We start from the raw sequence: 23266 nt of genomic DNA on the forward strand, positions 1-23266 counted from the left end.
CAGAATGTCGCCCCATCAGTCATTATTTTTTTAGTCATGCAGTTAGGCTTTGCAGGAAATAGGTTTTGATCTAAGAGTAAAAATGTACTTAATATATATACATATTGTCAAGGCCTCAACTAACTCATTGGCAAATACAAAAAAATAAAAAATAAAATAAAAAATGTTCCTTGTACAAAATGTAACCCTGTTGAATACACTGCAAAAATAGGACAGTCACTGCACAAAACCCAAGTAGTTTTTCTATAGCAGAGAGTAGAAATGACATCCAGAAAATGCTTTGTCCTGTTTTAGACAAGGAAAAACACTTGAAGTTGAATATAACACAATTGTTCATTGTCGTCAAACTTTATTTTTTCTTACTAGAGATCGTATGGTATTAATTTAATCTCTTCAGTTGAGAGATTTGTCCATGATCTGTTAGCACAAAGCCTGTGTGAAGGAAACAGCTAGCCTCAAAAGAGACAAAAAAAATGCTCAATTGTGATGTGACGGCTGGATAAATGGCTTGTTAAATCATTTCTCATTTTTATAGTTATACATATCAAGTACAGCAAGTGGAATGTATGAATTAAATTCTGCAAAGGTCTTTCTGACAGAGCCTGTCCGCTGTTTCCTTTTGCTTCCAGTCTTGTCGAAACATGTCCTTGACCGATCCTTGACCTTCATCAGTTTTCTTGTGCTACAGTCAGACGCCTTTCACAAGCATTCACAAATTTCAAACATGAGCAACTTGGTTTGATTTGTTTCAGAAACATGGAAAAAGTTTATATATATATATATATATATATATATATATAGGGTTTTTTTTTAATTTTAGCATTGTTTTAGCTCTTTTTCTTTTCATTTTTTTGGTGCTAATTTCAAGTAATTTTTTGTTGCTTCTTACTAATTCTTGCAAATTTTTGGGTCATTCATTCATTCATTCATTCATTGTTCATAACCTATAACATTCGTAACATATAGACAGACAACTGTTCACACTCACAGTCACACCTACAGGCAATTTAGATTCGCCAGCTAACCGAACCTGCATGTCTGTAGAATGTGGGAGAAAGCCGGAGAACCCGGAAACCCACGCTGACATGGCGAGAACATGCAATCTCCGCACTGAAGGGCCCCCCTGCCCAAGGTCTGAACCTCGCCCCAACCCGTTTTCAAACAGGGGACCCTCTTGCTGTGAGGCAACAGCACTAACACACCATGGTGTAGTGGTTAAGTTGCTCATTGCATTTTTTCTATGTATTGGGAAAAATAAAGCCAATTTGTTCAAGTTTCAAAAGGTTATAGCACAGCGGTGAAACTGATATAGATTTCCCTGTGTATCTTCAGGTAAGACTGACTGCAAACATAAATAGATAATAAAGATGGCCAGCAGTACAGGTGCACATCTTAAAATCTCCACCTGTTTCAGCCTCTTTGAGTACACTCTGGAGTCCCTTTCTGGGCTTGGTCCTGTGTAGCGTGGTGCTGGGCGAGGTAATGGAGACCGTGGGGGCATCAGTAATCCCACCAGCTGTCCAAGGAACAGCCTCAAATCTCTGTTCTTCATCCCCCTCATAGTGACATGAGCCCAGCTTGGGCGTTTGTCTACTGAATGCTTAAGGTTGGACGGCACGGCACGGTCTTAACAGACGCCAGGGGCAGCCGTTTGGACCATCAGCTAGTGCCTTCCTACCAGCGCCCAAGCGCATTGGGTCACAACGAGCTGCCTTGGCACCACCAGAGAATGGTTTCCTAGAACTGATTGGCTGTCAGGCTCAATCCATTCGCTGCCCCCAGGAGCATGTCTCCATGACCAATTTAAGAGGCAGAGTCAGAGCCTTCCCACACTCCCTGCCTCAGAGAGACAGAGAACAACAGTAGTGTAGATGTAGGCAGATTAAATATATACTTGTTAAAAGGCTGCATCAAGCCCCAGGTCATCTACAGTGCTCAGAGTTATTGATTTGAGTTTTTTTTTTTTTTTTTGCTCAGCATTGGTGTGTTTTCTCTTTTAAGTTTAGCCTGTTGTGGACAAATTTGTTATGTGTTAAATGCTAATTTCCAACCAGAAAGATACTGCAGCATAATAGCACCTCCCTTTATAAATATAAATCTGTATGGTATTAGATAATCTATCAGCTTTGCTAAAGTCTGTGGATACTTTCATTTTGATTTTGACAGTAAGCAAATCTCAGCACTACTTTTCTCAGGATTTATATTTATTTTTAATCTTAAAACGGCCAAACAAGAGATTCCTAATCACAGCCATAAGCTAAAAAGTTAAGCAAGTCATGTTTAATCATGATATTCCCAGACATTACTGCTCTGACTCTCTGCTTTTGATATAAACTGACCGTTTCAATAGGAAACATTAATCGTTTGCAGGAGGCCCTCTCCTCTTGGAATAGAAACAGGGAAGGGGGTCACTGAGGGAGATCTGTGCTGTCTCAATTAGAAGAGGAGGCGTTTTTCTCACTGGGCCCTGCTCCAAGCCCAGCTGTGTACCTTCCACCGTGGGCTGAGCCTCTCCCTGCATACTGAAAACATTACTGGCCACAGGTCAGAGTGTCACTCTGTGGGACTTCTCCTGCTCCCTATACACACACCTTTTATTTAGAGATCTAGGCTAACCAGAACCAGGTGGTTTGAGTAGGAGGACAGAAAACTAGTTAGCTTTAAAACAGACACAGTTATGCCGGGTTGAGCGAGTGCACATGTATTTTTTGGGGAAGGGTGTTTTGTCACACATGAGTGTGCATGCACGCACACTTAACACACTATCCACAGTTTTCATCATCATTATCATTATCAGCCACTTCCCCCACTCCCTGTTATCATTAGGCATGATGATGATTGCATGTTTGAGAGCTCCACACCCCCAAACTGCAGCTCCTCTGTAATGGTTCACCTTGAGCTAAGGAGTATTTCTGGAAAAAAAAAAAATGTCAAGGTTAAAACCTGGCAAAAAGAAAAAAAATGCTCGCACAGATAACTTACAGAGATACTTATTAATTTCAAATGCAATCATTTACCAATTATAACAAAAATGTTGAACATGTATGTCCACTCAAATGCAGGCACTCATCTTGTTGTCAAAGCCTACATTATGTCTCGTTCATACTGGATTTATGGATTTTTGTATCTTCTTTTTTAGTATACACAATCAATGCAGGTTTTCCAAGCTGAAAGAACTAATTTCTGAGTCAATGGGAGAAGGATTGCCTTTTTGAGAGTGGGAGCATGATTTTAAGATCCAAGATAGCAGGAGGAGTGGATAGCAAGGTGTGTATCCACACAGCAAATTGGCTTCGGGGTTGAGAAAGAGACCTCTGTTTAGCCTTCGTCAGTGGGAGAAATTGGTCACAGCTGGATTTCACTGGTCAATTGGTACGTTCAGATCTTGAGCGTGCTCTCTATTTTTGAAGGTCTCACTCATTATTCCAGCTATAACTGGGCCAAGCACATTATCTTGACGGTAGAAGTTCAGAGACGCCTTTGTTCTCTTTGTTTTACCCCCTAATACCTTAATACTTTTCATTTATTCACTCATTGCTTCCCCCATCATATCTGTTTTGTTTTTGTTTAGTTATGGGTTTATGTGTGAAATGGTAGAGATACTGAACTTCAAAGGATTCAGAGAGGATTCACCGGTCAATTGGTACGTGTGTGTATATATATCTATTTAACACTTCTGTGGAATTGGTATTTCTGTGGATCAGACATGGCTGAGGCCAATGACTTTTACTTCGAATCCATCTCCTTTAGACGGACTGGCAGCTCTCCAGCAGCTCAATCCTCGGTGTGAGTCCCTGAGATGGAGGACAGGGCACATGTTTGCAGGCAGATTGCACATTTGAGGGAATAAATTGCCTCGTAGAGGACCAGACTCCACATTGTCTGTTCCACTCTGTGTTCCTTTGCCTTTAAATATGTTTGTTGAAGACCTGTCATCTGCAGTTTCTTTTATTTCTTTTCAAGGCCCGCTCATTTTATGGTGTCTGGTGGCGGGGCTCAGCCGGATGGTCTGTGTCCGGAAGTGAACATGTGGTAGTGTTTAGCTTTGTAATGCCCTGGGTTTTATGGACGTCTTGAGGGAGATATCGCATGGAAAGCAACCAGGATAGTGATTCTGGGCCAACAAACAGACTGGATGTCCAAGTGTTGGAGAACTCTTGTTATCACAGAGCTTCCCAAGGGTATACCTCAGTCCAAGGCCCACAGAGAAGGCTTAACTTGGATGCCAAGTCATCTTTAATAAGCCAAATCTGTTTTTGCTCAAACATTCATGTATTTTTTCAGTGAAACCTCTATCAATCTGGTGACTCCTTTTGGCATGGAGCAGACCTTAACTCCCCCTCAGTTAATGGAATGTGTAACAGTTTCACTCACCAGAGACTCATCTTCATGTGGTTTTGTTGGCTGCAGTGAATCTTTCATGTGTTTTGTTCAATGTGATTTTGAAACACTTCCTCCTTGACATTCTTCTCAAGGCCCCTCGCCCTTGTAAGTTAATACATTACAACAAATCAGTGTGAAATACAAACTATTTATAATTCATTGGTACATCTCTCCTCCCAAACTTGCATGGCTGATATCAAGTCAGAAACATTTGACCCTGTTTTTCCCTCAGAGGACCATCTGGCCCAAGAATCAGCTATGCTGCAAGTTGAGCTCTGCATGGTACAGTCAGCGCAAATCTTAGAAAGCGCTGTTCATATTTCAACAGATTTCTCCAGACTGTGTATATCCAGATAAAAACACATTCCTGACCTGACTCTTCACCTTATTCCACCTCAATTAATAATTGATTGTGCAGCTGGTATTATCTCGTAATAAAGATTTTATTATTACTATATTGTTCTGCCAGCCTAACACAGAAATAATACATCTCTTTGTCATATAAATTAATGTCACCATTGTACACAATGGCTTCAAGGAAACCAGCGGGCTGCCAACAAATCTTGCGACTTTGTGCCCATCACAAATGGCTCTTTGTTGAGTGATTGTTTGGGAGATTCCATTTACAAATATAAATCTGTCCAGGAAGGATGGCTTTGTTGTCAGAGTATTATATGTTAGCCACTGGGCAACTCATAAAACACGTTTAAATGTTGGCAAGGACTTTGATCAGCTGTTATGGCCCTGCACTGTTGGACAGGTTAATCTTTCTTGGCAAAAAACAATTAGATGGATGTACATTCCCAAAGTCAAACTATAATGAAAAAAAACAAAGTTTTCCCAAATTTAAAGGTTCAATTTGATATTCTAAAGAATATAGTTGATTTTTGAGACTCCAGTTCATCAAATACAGATGACCTTGGATGGTGGTCAGACTGAACAGCATGTTCTCACTTGCAACTCATCAAATACATTGCTTTGTCAGAGATGTTGGTTTCAGATCCCACCCTAAGAGGCACATTTTGTGGAGATATGATTTGCACCGGGCACGTCAGTTGTAGAGGCAGTTGGCAACAACCCAACTCATCAAATACTGCTGCTTTGTCAGTGGACGTCACCAATGCACAGAGGCCCCTTTTGTGGCGGCATAAAACACACTAGGCGGCAGTAGTTTGTAATGCCACTGGCAGCTACTGTAATATAAAGAGAAGGTTTTTATAGGGAGGGCGGGAAGGGAGATGGATGGGTGACAAACTCTGGATTTGACTCAAGTGCCTGCTGTTCATTTCCCATGTGAATTTTAAAACATAATGTTTGTCTTGACCTAACCATGGACATTGTATTCTGCCTAAACCTTAAAAAAACTAAAAACAAATTGTTTTAACTTCATTGTAAGTTTAATTTGGAAAAAAAAGAGACTGCATGCATGTAACAGCAGAAACTGTACATTTCACTTGGCAATGTCCAAAAAATGACTCAGGAGGGCACCTAGTGTGTCATATTTAAATGTACAGGTCCACTGACAAAGTGGTGGTATTTGATGAGTTGGGATGAGAATTTGTTGGACCAAATCACCAATCTGCTTTGGTATTTGATAATCTGGGAAGGTGAGACTCAACAATAAACTATTTTTCTCCAGAGTTACATACTGCACCTTTAACTCGACCTAATTATGATGCCGAGTGCAAGGTGTGATTTTTAGTTACAACTTTAGTGTTTTGGACACATTCATAAAACTCCTTTTATTGTTGCAACCAACCATCTGGTTGAAATATGCCACCTATAGTCATCCTCTATACACACCTGGGACTTCACTAGTGTGGCAGCTCGAATGTGTGCAAGCCCTCCAGGGCCCATCAGTCCACATGCAGTGCTCAGAGGAAACATGTGACATGTGGCATAATTGAGTCAGCCAGCAAATACAGTTGCAGAAATCAGCCAACTGATGCCACTACTCATTGCCCAGCGGGAGAGCTCTGAGCTGTATAGGATGGCATCAGAAAGGAATGTGCCTGTTTCAGATTATTAAAGGCTCTGTTTTTCTGTTTAATTTGAGATAGCATGGGGCCCTGGGGGTAAGGGCGAAGACAGCTGAGGCACTGACGAATGGGCTGAGAGCACCCTGCTGAGAGTGTAAGGCACCTAGGTGAGAGATTCAAGTGGCAGCAGGGAAAAGAGAATGGAGGTTTAAGAGAACAATTTACTACCAAAAGCAGCCAAATTCCCCTTCTCAGTTTAATTTGCCCTCCGTCTGAGGGCCATTCTCTGAGGGAGATCATTGTTTCCTCATGTTTTATTTTTGCTGGCTCTCCAGTTTCTTTGTCCAAGGCTCTTGCTACAAAAGAAATCCAGCATGATTCCTCTGGCCTCACTGGTAACTGACTCAGTGTATGTGAGTCGGGATTTTGTGGCTGTAATCTTGTTGTCATTGGATTTATTTATGAAGTTATTAATATTTATTTTGTATCTGTCTTATTTGGTGGGTTTGGGGGAGTTCTGATAGAAAATTACAGACACTGAAACATGAAAATGCTGATATCTGCCAGTCCTGTGAAATCAAAGGCATCAAAAAAGCCTAATCCTGGAAATTGGATTTTTTTTTTTCATTTGAATGGAGACAAGCACATTGACATAAAAACAATCAGCAATTAAGGACCTGTTTTGACGTAAATCTTTCTGTATTTTCAGCCATAGACTTTATAAAAACAATGGACGTAGCCACAGAGATGTCACCCATTGGTTTGTGGACGTGTGTGAAGTCTTTTGGCATTTCAGCCATCGACATCTTGGTTTTTGGAGCCAGAAGTGAACATATAACATGGGTAATAACAGGACTGACTCACTTTTGGAGCCAGCCTCTCGTGGCCACTAGTGGAACTGCAGTTTTTGGCACCTCCCTTTTGGCTTCATTTTTCTGCCCCAGAGGTTGCCTCTTGGTTTCACCTGCCTTTACCAAGTGCTACTGTTGTTGAAAATTAACTTGGTCTTTGTCAAGTCTCAGTCATGCACTGCATATTTAGAACTTTATTAATAAAAGCCTTAAAGACAATGTTGTACCCTTTTCAGTGCATTGATCAAAAATTTATTTTTAAATGAGTTGACAGTGCTTGCAAGCACAGCACAGCAGGTCCGTAAAAGTAGTAAAAGTAACCTAATCGTGGGCTTTTCCTCGTCATGCGAACATGAGAGGGTTGTGTCTTCCTAAAAAAAATCTAGCAAATCCATTTAAAAGCATCTATGAATTCTTGAGTCCCCCCCTCTCACCACGCTGCATCTGTTAAATAAAAGAAAGGTCAAGCTATTGGCTGATGTGCATCTCGGAGCTCCACTGAGTATGAAGGGGATACTGCATGCTGTGTATGGCAGTCCAAGGTGACTTAAAGTTAGAGTGCAGAGTCATGTCAGCCTTTCAGGAACATCCTTAGATGTAGACAGAAAATCAAAACATAATACTCTACCATTGGTACAAACTCGCACCCCTTTTAGTCCTATTTAAAACAGTAAACAACAGCATCCCTGATGTCATGTGTTGACAGAAAGCACTGGAGTTAGGCAGGTGCCTTCAGCATTGCTTCTTCTGGCCGCCCAGGAGATACTGCCTCTTTGATTGTTTCTTCAAATATGCAAGCCAGCGCTGGGGGAGCAGATTGTTTGTTCTAGATTTCCTAGGAGACTCCCACCTTGGGCTTAAACAGAGCGGTTGTGATGATTAGCAACAAAGTGTGCTGCTTCTCCCATAATCCATTGGGAGGAAAGGGTAGGGTCTAAGGAAGCTTCTGTCTCATGTTGCTGCTTCCTCTCATCCCATTGCCCCCTTCTCAGTACTGTCATTCCAGTTTAAAAACTTGACCTTCTGTCCTGTACATGGACACCTATGTTTTCAGATGTGGATGTTGTTGAAGTGTAAGTGAAGAGTAATACAATCTGACGTGTGGTGTTTGCCTGGCGTGCTGCCTCAATAATGTCTCTATTATGAAAACAAAGGTCTCGTCATTCTTGGACCAATTTGTCTTATTGTGTTCAGTCATGTAACAGAGACTTAATGCCATTTTCTCAGATTGTGGGGGGTAACACAATTATCTCCTTGGCTCGGACGAGTTGACAGACAGGGCCTAAGGGAAGTAGACGTGCTTATCAACCATCTACCCACTGTCACAATGACAGGAATGTTGGCGCACGCAAACAAATGAAGAGGGGGAAGTTATCACAGGACTGTGATGCCACAGCTGATGATATTGCACATTATGTAGTTTCATTTTGATGCTGAAGAGGGTTGTCATCAGTCACATCCGCCTTTCAACTAACCTGTGTTATACCACGTGTAGTGGCCTTACGGGTGCAAGGCTGGACTCAAAGAACATAGTGCACTTTAATGCTGCTGTGTAGCTTATTTTAGCAATGAAGAATGTGAGAGCACTTGTAGTAGCTGACCCTTTTTAACTGATCATTAATCGTCAATTTTGGGGTGGATGTTTATCTCGTTTATCTTATTGTAGACTTGCGCATAGTATATTCCTTTGTACACCTCTTTGTGCCCCGCTCTCTCTCTCTTTCTGTTTATCATGACACTACTGCTGCAGGAGTGTGAGCTCCATGCCAGGGCCATAGTGTGTCCAACTGCCCCACTTACACACTTAGTGACAGGTCTAACTGTTGGCATCACTTGGTTAACGTTACCTAATGGGTTTAATGACTGAGTCGAGCTGTTTCAGTGTCAGTGTGAGTTTGTTGGGACCATTAAACAACAGCGTGCTGTTTGTTAACCACTCCTGCTGTGTTAGTGATAACAGTGCAGATGTTGAAATGACTGTTCTGTGTAATCGCAGCAACAGAAAATGTAATGATCCTTTTCACTAGTAAAGGGGATGAGGGGTATTATCTCATAAGTGTCCACCTCTACCTTTTGGGTCATTAGTGGGTGTTGCAGACGTCTTTTAGGGGCAACATCAAGGCATTGCCCTGGTGGCATCTCGGGACTCAGTTGTGGGCAACAGCAGACTGTTGTATCATCATTTCCCAACCAAACGGCTGATATACATTTTTCGCTGTTTGATAATATTAATCGGTCAAAATTTTTGTTGTCAGTTAAGGGTTAAACTATTAATTGTTTACATCGCTTCATGGAATGACTGTGGTTTTTACATATTCATTATATTTAATGACTTATTCAAATGCAGGATGCATCATGAAGTTGGTTTGTTATATAGCCTGCAACACATTTCACACTAGTAGCTCTAAGAGTAGCTGGTTTGTTTTGCTTTTTATTAAGAGAGTGGTGAAATGGGACCAAAATGCTGAAGTTTTCTGGTATGGAAACTATGATCTTTAATTGGTTTATACCATCTGTTGTTGTTTTACCCATCTTTGCCTGTCAGCGCACGCTTTATCATGCTTATATGTATTTGCATTCTCATAAGTATAAATTATTTATTTAACTTTGTTGTGTGAAGTAGAATTTTTTTAAACATCATCGAATTCTTGCTTTTCTGCGATACCGAAAGCAGTCATTGTTACATTTTGATTACATCGCAGGCTGCACAGTTTTGTTACATTGCATATGATTTCCAAATGTTGATGTAGTAATTCAGATTTTTTATTCACCTGCAGTGAGAAAAGACGTAAAAGACGAGACTGATGACAGAATGCCACAATTCAAGAAAAAGGCGAAGGAGCTTCGCATCCTGGATGCCAAAACTGCACAGAATCTTTGTAAGTATATACAGTTTTGTTTTTGTAAGTAATTTACAGCTACTGACCACAGGTTTAACACCATTAGTTCATGAGGTACTATATTCTTTTTAACCATGACCTTTTATGACAGAAATGTCAGCGTTATTTTCCATGACACCCCAGGCATTTTCATACCCCCATGAACAGCTCAAGAAAGTTGTTTGTGGCAAACAAACAGTAGAATGCCCTTAACAGCGATAGTGTTTCACCGAGCTGTTGTGGGAAATGTTTTCTTGCCAGTTTTTTAGCAGTCACCACAAGTGCATATAGATTGTGTCCACGCTCTCAGTCTGTAATCATGTTTAAAGCACATTTCTGTGAGAACAGAGCACTATAGCTACATGTAAGAATCCCTAGGAGCCCGAGTGTATTTAGTGTTTAGCTGTTATCGGTGTACATTTTTTACGTCTCCCTCCAAGCGTCCCTTTATATTGTTGCGGTAGACGGAAAGGTTTTCTTGGTTGGGGATCATTTTAGGTTTGATGCAAATGGTTTAAAGAAACGTTCTGCCTTCAGCTCAACCCCTGCACCTCCTCTCCTCCATGTGATCCCAAATCCTTTATATGTGTATGAATTTATTACACAAAAAATGAGTGACTGCTTGCAGCATTGTTTTGATTGGGCGGTAGAGCACTTCATTGTTTCCCCAACTCTGTGGGGTTTCATCTGTAGCCTTGATATCACTTACCTCAGAGATACAGTGTAAAAGATAACTCCTTGTGCAATATGCATGTCAAATGCTAAAATTACAGGTCACCCTTCTTGCAACCTTTATGTCACCCTCTTTATTTATGCAAGTTTTTCTTACCTTCTTATTTAAGGGATGAGCAGAGAGGTGTGCGATGGCGTACTGTAGACTGGGATGAGTATTTATTTTAGCTGGATATATACTGTGGATGAGGACTGGAGGCAAACTAGGATGTCAAAATGAGATGAGGGATTCACGTACACCACAGAAACATGACCAATTATATGTGCCGCCCAACCAATTCCCTCCCTGCGTGCTGGTAATATCTTGCAATGGCTTCATATTCTTGCGTTTTCCATGAAGAGAGGCCAGATGAATGAGTTCATCAAGTATTGAGATCTGATGTCAGGACGGGGCATGTGGCATGAACATAAGGATGACACACATTAGTGTCTGTGTGTGAGTTTGTATGTGAGCATGTGCGTGCATGTCACTGCACTTGTGTGTGGGGGTTGTGACAATGTTGATAGGTGTCTCTGCCATCTTTGATTACAGCCCCAGCAGATGGGCTTTGAGTTTGGCAGGAAGCAAAAATAAGTGTAGAAAATCTCACCTCCATAATGGCAGTGGGTGGAAGGCATGTGGTCCTACACAGATACACAGCTCCCCCGGGTCGTCTTGACACATAATGAAGCATCGTAGATCATATTCACTGCCTGCTGCAGAAACCTCTGAGATCCCTTTTTTTGATGTGTGTTGGTATTGAAGGTTCAGTGACTGGGATGGGTAGCGGGACAAAATGAATGATTGTGATGCCAGTGTCACTTCATGTATTCTGGTATAATGATTATGCATACCACTGTCTGATGAATTGTGTCTGCCAATCTGTCTCTCTGTCTGTCTGTGTGGAAACATACTAGCAGCTTTTAAAGTGAGCTGCAGGTGAGCATTTGACTTGTGGCTAAGCACTCTGTCTCCCAACCCATTGGCTATCAGTCTGATGACAATATACCTCTTGGGCCAATGGAAAATACTTAGAGGGTTCTGGTGTAGCCAATGCATATGCAGGTCAAAACTTCCGATTCTATGCACTGTTCATTGTTTAGTAACTTGAAACAAATCCTGACAGCAGTTTGGGTAATATTTATATACACATAGATTACCAAGAAATAAGCAAATATAAAGCGAAATAGCCAGTGGGTTCTGAGACTGCATTTGCATGCTCACAGCATAAAAAGATAAAACCCTATAGTTTTTGCAGTAAATAAAATAAATTAGTTATGGTGATAATGCATTACCCTATTCACTTGACTAGTAAAACAAATGTTGAAGACAAACATTAGACCAAAATTGTGGGCAATCTTCTTTGTGTAAGTGGATAAATCATCAAATGGTGAGGGAAGGAACCTGAAGAGAAAGACTGTGTTATATGAAAAGATTTAGACTAAGTAGGTAAAATTATATATAAAATAATATTCTAACACCTTAGAGCCCAGCTCTCAATGACAGCCCACTTTTCAACAATACAGTTTAATCAAAGCAGCTTATTGTATTAAATGCAGACCAATTCAAGTACAATTATAACTGAAAAAAACACACCTTTAAATCACCAGCAATCAGTAAGTTTAGCCTGGAGAAGTTTTGGAGCTGAAGCAAGATTTTGCATTCTTAAATGGTATAGGGTACATACATTTATTTGTCTGCAGTATTTAATAAAAAACAATAAGCATACTGTAGGCTTGAAATGTTTAAAAATCACTGAGTAGTGATGGAGACTTCATAGGAACTTGGGCCAGAAGTATACCCTGCGGAAGCAAACTTTACCAGAAGTTGTTAGATGTTGAAACTTGAATAGTTTGAGCCATTATAAAAGTGTTGTCTCTTGTAAGTTTGACATGAATTTACTTAGAATATGTTAACTTGAGTTTAAACACATCTCCACCTGCACCATTTTGCTGATCTTGGCAGGCTAAAGTTAGTATGCAGCCAGGAAACAACCAAAAAGGTTCAGGGTTACCACACCCATCAGAGCATCCAAAGAGTAAAAATTCAACTGCTAGATGACTGCAAAAGTTGGATTTTCAGCCTGTCAATCATTATCATCTACCCCCATCTGTATCTACTTCAGTTTGTAATTTAGAATATATCCCAGGATCATTTTTGACAACACTTACCCAAGAGAACCTAGCATCCAGCTGTTGGTTTCATATGAGGAGGATGTAAAACATATTGAAGAGACACTAATAAATGCATATTGTGTAGACAACAAATGAGGATGACATGATCCAGTTGATGAAATGCAGCACAATCAGGAAATGTCTTGCTAATGAGGGGAGACTTGCATAACTCTAGATTACCAACAGAAGAAAAGCAAGTCTGAATGGAGGGACTTTTTCTGCAGTTCTTCGGCTCTGAGTCACCAGAAACCCGACACAAAGAAACCACAAAGGTCATTGTTGAGTAAATAAAGCTGTATTATACCTCACATCAAAAGCAATAGTCCTGTTATGCCTTAAATATGTACTGTATGTCAGTAAATGCAGTAAACAGTCTGTGTAAAAAATAGTAATAGACTGTGACAAAAAAAAAAGATGCATTACCTCTCCGTTTGTTGCGCGTCAAATACAGACATCAGGTCCCACTGCAGCAGCAGTACAGCAGCTGTTGAGTGAGTCTCCTCCAACTCATTACCAAACCTCCACCTGTGACTTCCACCTGTATACACCATCAGCTCCAATTTCCACTGTAGGCACCCCACCTGGAGTGAGACACCCACTTGGCTGTCCCCCGAGACAGATTCAGTGTACTTCTTTGTATCCACCCAAACAAAACCATGTAGCCCTCCCAGATGACAACATTACAGGTACTGCCAGTAAATCACCATCTTTAACTACAATTATTATTATTATAGTTCACTTTAGATGACTTTGTTGTATGACTTTGGCAGCTCGCTCTGTTACTGCTGAATCTTGATGTTTTCCTTGCCAATTTTTGTCAGGGTGACACAAACTATCCTGTTGAGGGCCAGAAAGTGTATTAGTTTTTCCAAGTGACACGTCAGGTCTGTGGTCATTTTGTCTGAGGAGCGATGAGTGCTGAAACGTCTCTTTGAACCCCGCGGTCTAATAAAAAAAAAAGGGGGGGAGGAAATGACTCTCTTCTCTTTCCATCACAACAGCAATTTTCTTGGGCTCGTTCCGCCTGCCTTATGAAGAGATCCGGGACATTGTGCTGCAGGTAGACGAGGAAAGACTGAGCGAATCACTCATCCAGGTAAGACTGATGTTCAGTGTGGTGTGTTAGTTTTTTCACTCACATACACACACTTATTTCCCTCCCTGCAAAGCGTGTGTGTGTGTGTGTGTGTGTGTGTGTGTGTGTGTGTGTGTGTGTGTGTGTGTGTGTGTGTGTGTGTGTGTGTGTGTGTGTGTGTCAGAGAGAGACACTTTCTCTACATGTTCACATGAAAAGACAATTTTTGAATTTCAGCGTCTGGCGGATAGCTTGGCGACCCCATTTTACACCTGATGTGGTCTGCTTTTTGGCACCAGACTGTCTCCTCATTCGCATGTGGACCACAGAGACCCCCCATTCATCCTCCTATAATGGATGATGAAGGACAGGGCTTGGTAAAGTCTGCCCAATTCCACCCTCCTTTCCTCTTGCCTTTGTCTTAAACCATAATTGATGAGCTTCCTAAAGGCTACTTGTTTTTGCTCCCAATTTTATTTCTGTTTTTTCTTGTCTTGGAAAGCATTAATTGAAAGTGGGGCGGGTGCGTGTGAAGTGAAGATGCATCACTGGACAGTGTGAGCCTCAATTGCACTAATATTTCCTGCACTGCCCCTGTGATGAGCAGTAAACTAGAGCTGTTGTTTTAGAAGTAGAAGGCATAAACTTCCGAAATGAACATCGGACAGAAGATTTGACTTCAATATAATCTTGGCAGTGATACGCTGTGTTCAAGATTTTTTTTATATTATTCCAACCAGCAGTGTGCATCGTTCAATTGTAGCTGTTATGCTTAAGTCCAGAAGTCTTTCCTAACCTTTAAAAATAAATAGATAAATACATTACCTTTGTGCTGAAATATATGTCCTTTCCCTCATGGCTTATCAACCAATACTTGCACAGGAGCTAGTCTGCTTCCTCCCCTCCTAAGATCCCAGATGCTAGTAAAAGGTGGTGAGGCAAAATGTATTAAGATTGGGCCTATCTGAAGAGCTGCCCTGCAGGACTATTATTTTGAGCACTGATAACCTTTAATTGGCTTGCAATCTGGCAGAAAGTACAGAGCGTATGGTATGAAATAGCAGACCCCCCTCTGCTTTGTGAAGGCGGAAGTTAAGGTGTTGACCTTTTCCCACCTCCAACCTTTTTTTCTGTAGCAAAGTAAAAAATAGCGTATATCTGCCAACAACAAGGCAGCTGTGTCCCCGACACATCCGCACCAGGCCCTCGTTGCACACAGCACCAGACAAATGGTTGGATCGGTTTACAGTAGTCTGGTTTGCTTACAGGGAAAATAACAAACAACTACCATTATTTTGACCTTGACCAGGCTTTTAGCACCAAATTGGTGTCTGTAGTCAACAGCTGAATAGCTGAAACTATTTTACCAATTTCTCAAGGCTGTTCGATAGTCTCTGAGCCAGTGTACTAATAAATACTGTGATCAACAGATAAAAACCAGACATAACAAAAAGCTACATATCCATGCTCAGATGATGCTGTTACTATGATATGTGCATCCGCTGTAACCTTCAACGTCAGGGTCTAACAAAACCCATTTGAATCAGTGGTGATAAAGAAATGACAGGTGTTCAGGGATGAGTGACAGAAAAGTATGCTTTTTCAGTTTGTCCACATGCACCCACCTTTTTGTGTGGAGTTTCCGTTGTCCTCATTACCACTTCCATTTCGCTCTTTAATAAATGTGAAGGAGGACAATGAGGCTCATGAGAGCAAATGTGTGAGTCATCATAAGCATCTGGGAGCAGAGCTAATGTCACAGAGTCCAGGGGGAGGCAGGAGGACCAGCAGAGTTAACTTATCGGTGTAGAAGGAGCCCGCATCTGGCAAGTGTTTCAATGTTGGTTAGATAACAATGCTTAAGACAGAGCGGAGTTTGAAATGGACCATTAGGACAACACTCTAAAGACATGTTTTATTTACCTATTTTCTTAGTTTCTTACTTTCTTACTTTCACTTTTATTCTGCTTATGGAAACAAACAGTTTAACCTGGGTGTGTCTACTTTTAGTTAGTGTTTTATCTACAACAATAATTCTCATAAGTTTTACCTAATGAAGCTCTCATCACAATTATGTGATTTAATTAACTGATGTTTATATTATACACTTACAGTATTACCTTTACTAATATTTTACTATGTTTGAGTTTTTAAAATAAGTGGATTACTTGAGATTAAAACATAAAAATATATATATGAAGACTTCTCAGACACTTTTGAGTGGCAGTGCAGGCCTTCTCCATTAGATTTTGCTAGGAACTTAGTAATACCTTATTAAATATGCCTCTTATAACCTAAACATTGTGGTGAATGAGTCACTTATAAGAATGTGCGAAATGTGTGAAATATTATCACTATACTGTTCAATACTATACTTTTTAAAGCTTAGTTTATTTATCATATTGTTGGTTTATATGTTAACATTTGTTTTTAAGTACTTATAATTTGAGTAGGAGACATGAGCACACGATTTTTTGTGATAATGACTACATTTGCCTTGATTTTTTTTTTAAATTGTAATTATTTTAATATACACTATGCAGGATTTAAAAAAAAGACAAACAAACAAACAAAACAATATATTTACTCATATTAAGATAATTATCCCTTTCAGTTATCACTTATGAACCGCAAGAAGTGTGCAGCAGTATATTTTCATATATCTTATTTTCTGAGTTTGGGGCATTTATGAGCATGTATGCCCGCAGTGCTCCAGTGAGGCTTAGACTTTATAAAATGGTGTGAGACTGTTAGTAGCAGGCACCCAGGAGACACAGTGCTGAAAAAATGCAAATTAACAAGCTACAACGCCAAATGAGAGTGATTTTGGGGTTTTCTTATACTTTTGCTGGTGTCTGTGTTTGCAAACTGTATGTTACAATCCTGCATAGTTTTTAACTTTTTTAGCTTTTTGGCTATTTTTGCCTTTATTAGGCAGGATAGCTGAAGATAGACGGGAAAGGGGGAAGAGAAATGTTTTCATTCAGTGTTAGGAGCAGTAGAACTTGACAAATTGACAATCTGTCCACTAGTTCATATTACTGAATTTTCTCTAATTTTATTATGGAGTTTATGCCTCTTTTGTGAAGCACATTTACATTTTTCTCAACAATATCAGTCAGAGCTTGTCTCTGTTTTCCTTATTCTGTTTTCTATGAGATGTTGTCTTTTGAAGGAATTGATCTTTAATCAGAGTTTTTTTTATGCCACACAGTTGCAAGGGTGGCTTTTACTTCTCTTGGGAAAAAAAAACCAAAAATGAAAAACTTAACTTCTTGTGTTTGATAGACAGCACAATTAGCTTCTAGGTTTTTATAACAGCATAACCACTTTTTTGTGAATATACATAACATTGTAAGTTACCATTTGTCAAGAAAAGTCTAAATAATCATTTGTATGAAAATGTCACTGATTTTTTACCTAGACAACCTCCCTGGTGAAATAAGAATGAGATGATCATAAAACAAAATCTCGCAAATTAAACAAGGAAGCAAGCGGCACACGCCTGAGAAATACAGTTAGAGCTATACAGAGGCACTGAAGGGGAGCAAAGAGACTTCCTGCTGGGTGACACAGTCCTGAGTGTGGGCTCCATCTGCACAGTGCTCATCTACACTCATTATGCTGATTAATCACTCTACACCACCCACTTTCAGCCACACGCCAATCACCATTTATCCACATGGACAACTGCACACACATACAGAGTAGGAGGATGAGTCTGCATGGCTCGGCCAATATTGAAAGGAGATGCATTTATTTTACCGTTTACCAATTACCATACGTTAATTTTATGTGAGAGGTAGTTGGTGATTGTGTGCACCTAAAATAAGAGTGAACACATGAGGGAGCTGAAATGGTGAAAGAGAAAATTATCTGAATACACTGTATATGCAAGACGAATGCTGCATTGCCTTTGCTCAGCCATTATAGCCATTAGTGTGCTCTTGTAGTTGCTAGTGAATTTCGAGTTTTGATAGCTTGGTGCAACCTGTTGCTTTCGCACTTAACAAGTAAAACATAAACTAGACTACCAAACATAAATGGCTTATTACTGAAACATGACAAATTTGTCAAATATTAAGAGGCTGAGTAGTTTCTGATTAGCCTACTACTGCAACCTTTTTTTTTGCACAGGTACCATTATCAGTAGGTTAATATGATTAATCATATTTTACAACAAAGGTGGTAAACATATTTTTGGTTTGATATCCATGCTTTTATCTTATTGACTAAACATTTTTGTCACTTTGCACCAACGGTTTGGCATTAATGTACACTCCAACCTTGAACAGGTGACACTGCACTGTACCTGACGGTTCCACAAAGCTCTTCTGTATTCATGTACTCCGATAAAGAGCTCTGATAAACACCAGCTTTGTTTTAACTAGTCTTGTAGCCTTCCATACAAGAGGAAAATAAAACACTACAAAAAACTCAGCCCAGTTCAAAATTCTCCCTTTGCATTATTTTGCACAGACGAGTGACAAGCGGGCAGGCAATTGATAAATGGGGGGAATAGTGAAAATGGAAGGAATCAAGGAAGCAAGAGGTGTTCATAATGCATCTAAAACTCTGTAACTCAATCTTATTATCTCCCTCCTCCGTCGACATGTCTAATGTAATGATTTGTCAGCAGAATGTGGCAGTGCGCTGGCCTTGAAGTACCCCTACAATGTGTCACCCTGGCAGAGTGGATAGATAGGAGTTGATTGGCTCTCCTTATTCTGCATTAGGGCCCATCAACGCCTCGGAGATGATGTACACTTCCCTGAATGCTGGCAGACAGTCCTTGCTCTCACCATTCATCCAGACTCCATATGAATCCTTGCAATCCCGCACTTGTAATCATCCCCATGCGAATAGTGTACAAACATACGCACAGCACATGCAAATAGATAAATGGTGTCAGTTATCCCCTCTGTCTTCCAGTCTCTGTACAGTTTGTCATTTATCATCCACCCAGTACATGTGTGTGAAGTCCATGCACATGTGCAAACACACACATTTGTATGCAGCCCCCCTCCCCCCCATCTCATTTGGCTACAATATTCATAGTGCTGGTGGACAGAGGTCACTTTTGTATATCAGGTCAGCTTCATCAAATTCAAAAAGACATCAGAGCCACCCCGCTACCATACGCTGTATAACAATGAGATGAAGAGGACAATGAAAGACAATAATGAGCGTTGGCTCAATAAAAACAGATTGAGCCTCAGAAAGCTTGGCAATGGTCTGCTTTTAAAGGGCTGACAGCCTGACAAAGCTATTCATTGCTATTGTCGGCTGGCAACAGAAGCGACAAGGGAAGGTTCTGTAGACCTTGTTTGTGTGGGAAAGAGTCAGGCACGTGCGCTCTGGGCTCCGGGGTCCTGGTTGTATTGTGTTAGTTTGGCACTGCAGGACGTCTAACGCCCCTAGTTCTTTTCAGTAGCACCTTGGCTAAGTGTTTAATTCTGCTTCATTCGCATTGTTTAAATCATGGTGTGGCTGTGCCCGTGACCTCAGTGTCATTGACATAAGTTGGCTCTCCTTTGGTGTTTTAATTTCTCCAAAAGTCCCAAAAGCCTCTTTGCCCCAGGGAGAAGGCTTAACTGGCATAATGATGGTATTTGGTCCCATGCCCTTATGGTTCCTGCCAAAGGAGCACAAGTAGGCCAAACAATGGCCAGATTATTAATAAGCACTTGTATACTTGAATAGTTTATGGTGTAATCAACTGGTATACATGCAGGGGATTGCTTATAATAGTTCACTGGTGAGGTTACTGTGATGTACAGTAATAGGCTGAGAGCATAATTGTAGTGTCTTATTACATTTATTCATTACCATATTGCTTGTATAATTTTGTTATTGCAGTGCCATTTGTATTTGTCAGTGTTTTACAATTGGTTCAGCAGCAGCATTAGTGCAGCTGCACATTATTATAAAAGCACATTTCACCATAAAATTGAAAAAAAAAGATAAAGATGAGTGGAAGCAGAATGAATGATATGTCATCCATTTTCATTATGTTTCAATATAGAGATCAAAAGAACATTTTGGGGTTTTTTTGTTTTCTTAAATGGACAGTTTACCCAAAAATCACAAATTCAAATTTTTCCTCTTACCTGTAGTGTTATTCATTGGTTTAGATTGTGTTGTTGTGAGTCCCAGAGTGTTGGAGATATGTAGAGATGTCTGCCTTCTCTTCAATATAACAGAACTAGATTGCACTAGTGGTGCTCAAAGCGCTTACAAAAAAACCCAAAACAAAACATCTGAAAAACTCAACAGCAAATAATCCATAGACTTTTTTTGTGAGCAGTCCCATGTAGGAACCTTCTTGTTTGCACTCAACTACACCGGCCAATCATATCCTTGCACAGACGGAAGCATGCATCGTGACAGCACGAGATGTAAACATTAACGGCGTCCTCCTCAGCTGAGCTGTAACCTTAGATAGCTCAGTGGTGCTAGGTGAGCTAGCAGTAGATACATGCGTACTTCTGAGCGGTAAAAAGCATGATGGGTGTATTTTGGTAGAAAGAAAATTTTTTTTTTGTTTGTTTGTTTTTTACATAAAACTGCTTAACAAGGTCTGTGGATTGTTTTGAGCATGGAGTTCATGATTTCTGAAAAGAGACATATTTTTTTGGTGCTTTGAGCGCCACAAGCTAAGTGTCATCTAGTTCCATTACATCAGAGAGCAGGCAGACATCTCTACAGCCGATTTCTCCAGCACTCTGTAACTCACACCAAAATTATCAAGAATGATAGATAGTACTACAGGTGAGAAGAATACATATTTTGGGTCCCTTTAAATATGCTAGTTTTTACTCAAAGTAAATATTTATGTGAATCATTTCTGCAATTTTCACAGTTTAATTGGGGAATGTGACTTGTAAATGACTGTGTATTCCGAAACTGTACTGAAAGTTTAGACCATAATACTTCCATTGGTTAAATTACATAATATTCAAGGTGGCTGAAAACTTGTATAAACCGTCCACATTACAGCTGAAGCACTGCAGGAAAACCCTTTTCTGTTGTGGCAGTGGTCCCTTGGAAATTGATAAATAAGTTCAAGTGGCTGACAATGTTGTTATTGTTGTATTACAAATGGTTTGCAGTCTCTGGGAGGAACTGTGTCCAAAGGCATCGTTAGGAAGATTTCTTACTTACAGTAGGAAGGATTAAGTGATATTGGTTTCCAGGAATTTAGATTAATGCTTAGCAAGTCTACTCTCCGAGCTCTCAGAGCTCCTTCTTTTGTCTTGCCATTTTTTTTTCTCATTCTTCTTGTACAATTATTCTGCTGGACTACCTTGTGCTCCCTAGATGCTTAATTGGCACATCCTGGGAGATTGTTACAAAGTTTACAGATTTTTAAATTCCCTTCACTACATGCATACCCTCTCATAATGCCCCCCAAGGCAAATATAAGCTTTTTACATCCTAATCAGCTTTTCTACCTCCAACAAGCAAAAGCAGGCCATGGTTCCTCATGAACTATATATAGTAAAGCAGTTACAGAGTCCCTGTGATGTCCAATTATGGCCCAATTCTAATTTAACCGTGTCACATCAAAGCTCATCGCCACATTGACCTCAGTGGATCACAGCTAACGCCAGATCACAAAGTATTTATTGTTGGCAACCTAAGTTGGCCACTGAAGTTCAAAAGTTATATTAAAATATATGCTGTGAATATATTCAAATTCAGACTTCTGCACAGGTACAGGTCTTGATTTAAAATTATCCACATGCAGTCCATGCCTTCAGGCTTGTCAGGATTTTCTTGTGTTGAGCTTTTTAGGGAACAAGGTTTATCCAGTGCACCTGACCTACTATATCTATTTAAAACAAGCACTTGACTTTAACCCCAAAGAAACTGTGTGATTCTCACAACCCTTCTGTAAGTAGGTGCAGGAATATTTAAACCAGGAGTCTCCAGTGTTTTTCACGCCGAGGATCCCTTAGCTCAAAGAGAGATGGAGCAGGGACCCACTACTGGCTACATTGTATAAATGGAGTTGCACTTGAGATCAATCTGTGAATCTTTTCTTGTTTTCCCACATCTTTAGATTATAAGTCTGTATAAAGAAAGAATAATTGTGTATGGCTCTTGATTCGTGTTTCTTTTTTCTGAAGTTGCCGTAAGTATTTGTTGTCTAGTAACTGTAACTGACAGATCATCTATTTCTTTTGTTTATTTATTCTAAGAAAGAGCCAGGCAAAATAAGATTTTTTTTCTTTTTCTCCTTGGTTCTTTTCAGTAAGGGAATGTACAGTATATTAGAGTTGTTTCAATTGTAAAATTCATCGTTGTGCATTGACATTAACAGAACAAAAAAAAAAAAAGAAAGAATTGAAGATAGCAGCAGTTGTAGCATGGCTAGATGCATTAGCGTCACCGTTTGTGCTTTGACCTTCGGTTTCTGAGGTGGACTGTATGTCAGTTTCTTGCTGGAAAAGTTAGACAATGATTAATTGTGGCTCACGAGAATGTCAGTACATTTGGAATAATAATACAACTAATTGGCTAATATGTTAGTGTGTAGATAATTAGTTCACCTTGTTGGTATGGATAAATGTGCATATTGATTTGATGTTAGCTAGCTCACATGTTCACTATTTTGATTTTTGAAGAAAAAAAAATCAAACAATAATTTGGCATCTCCCCCTGCAGTAACTCTGAGTACTGCCTTGGGCCCAGCATTTAAACTATTCACATATCTTCTTTTTCAACTCTTGAACCAATTATTGTAACAAAAACGTATTCTCTATTGCTTTAAATATGTTCCATGGATATCGAGTGAAGTGTTTTAAATGTACAATCAGCAATATATGTGTTTCAAAAGCACCAAAGTGTTACACAAACAAGGCGGTATTGGCACAAATTGAAATGGTGTCCATCATTTCTTTGTTAGTTAACTAGCTATCATGAAAGATGCACTGAGATTCAGGTTATGCACAGATTCAAGCCCATGTTTTAAAGGTGGCCTGAACCATCTTCATGTAGCTGAAGAGAGAGAGAGAGGATAGTAGTGAATTGACAGAGATAGACACAGATACACACACAGATTTAGGTTGGGTTTTTTTTTTCAAATTATTTCAAGCACACTTTTGCTGCAGAGCTGCTCTTTTTTCTCACCCCCACCAGAACATGCCATGTGATCCAGCTGCTTGAAATGAGAGTCATCACTAAATGTTTAAGCACGCCCAGTTTTTG

General features: G+C 40.0%; 1 protein-coding gene across 1 annotated transcript in view; it reads left to right on the forward strand.

The window, feature by feature from the left end:
- The window catches only part of diaph2 (diaphanous-related formin 2), a 462996-nt gene that overhangs the window by 241582 nt on the left and 198148 nt on the right, over nucleotides 1-23266 (forward strand). Inside the window, 2 exon segments of the mRNA XM_088080903.1 lie at nucleotides 9991-10092; nucleotides 13980-14074. Coding sequence (XP_087937029.1) covers nucleotides 9991-10092; nucleotides 13980-14074 — 197 coding nt within the window.

This window comes from Plectropomus leopardus, chromosome 8 (genome assembly GCF_026936395.1).
Source record: "Plectropomus leopardus strain MGB_pleo_1.0 chromosome 8, ASM2693639v1, whole genome shotgun sequence".
Taxonomy (NCBI): Eukaryota; Metazoa; Chordata; class Actinopteri; order Perciformes; family Serranidae; genus Plectropomus; species Plectropomus leopardus.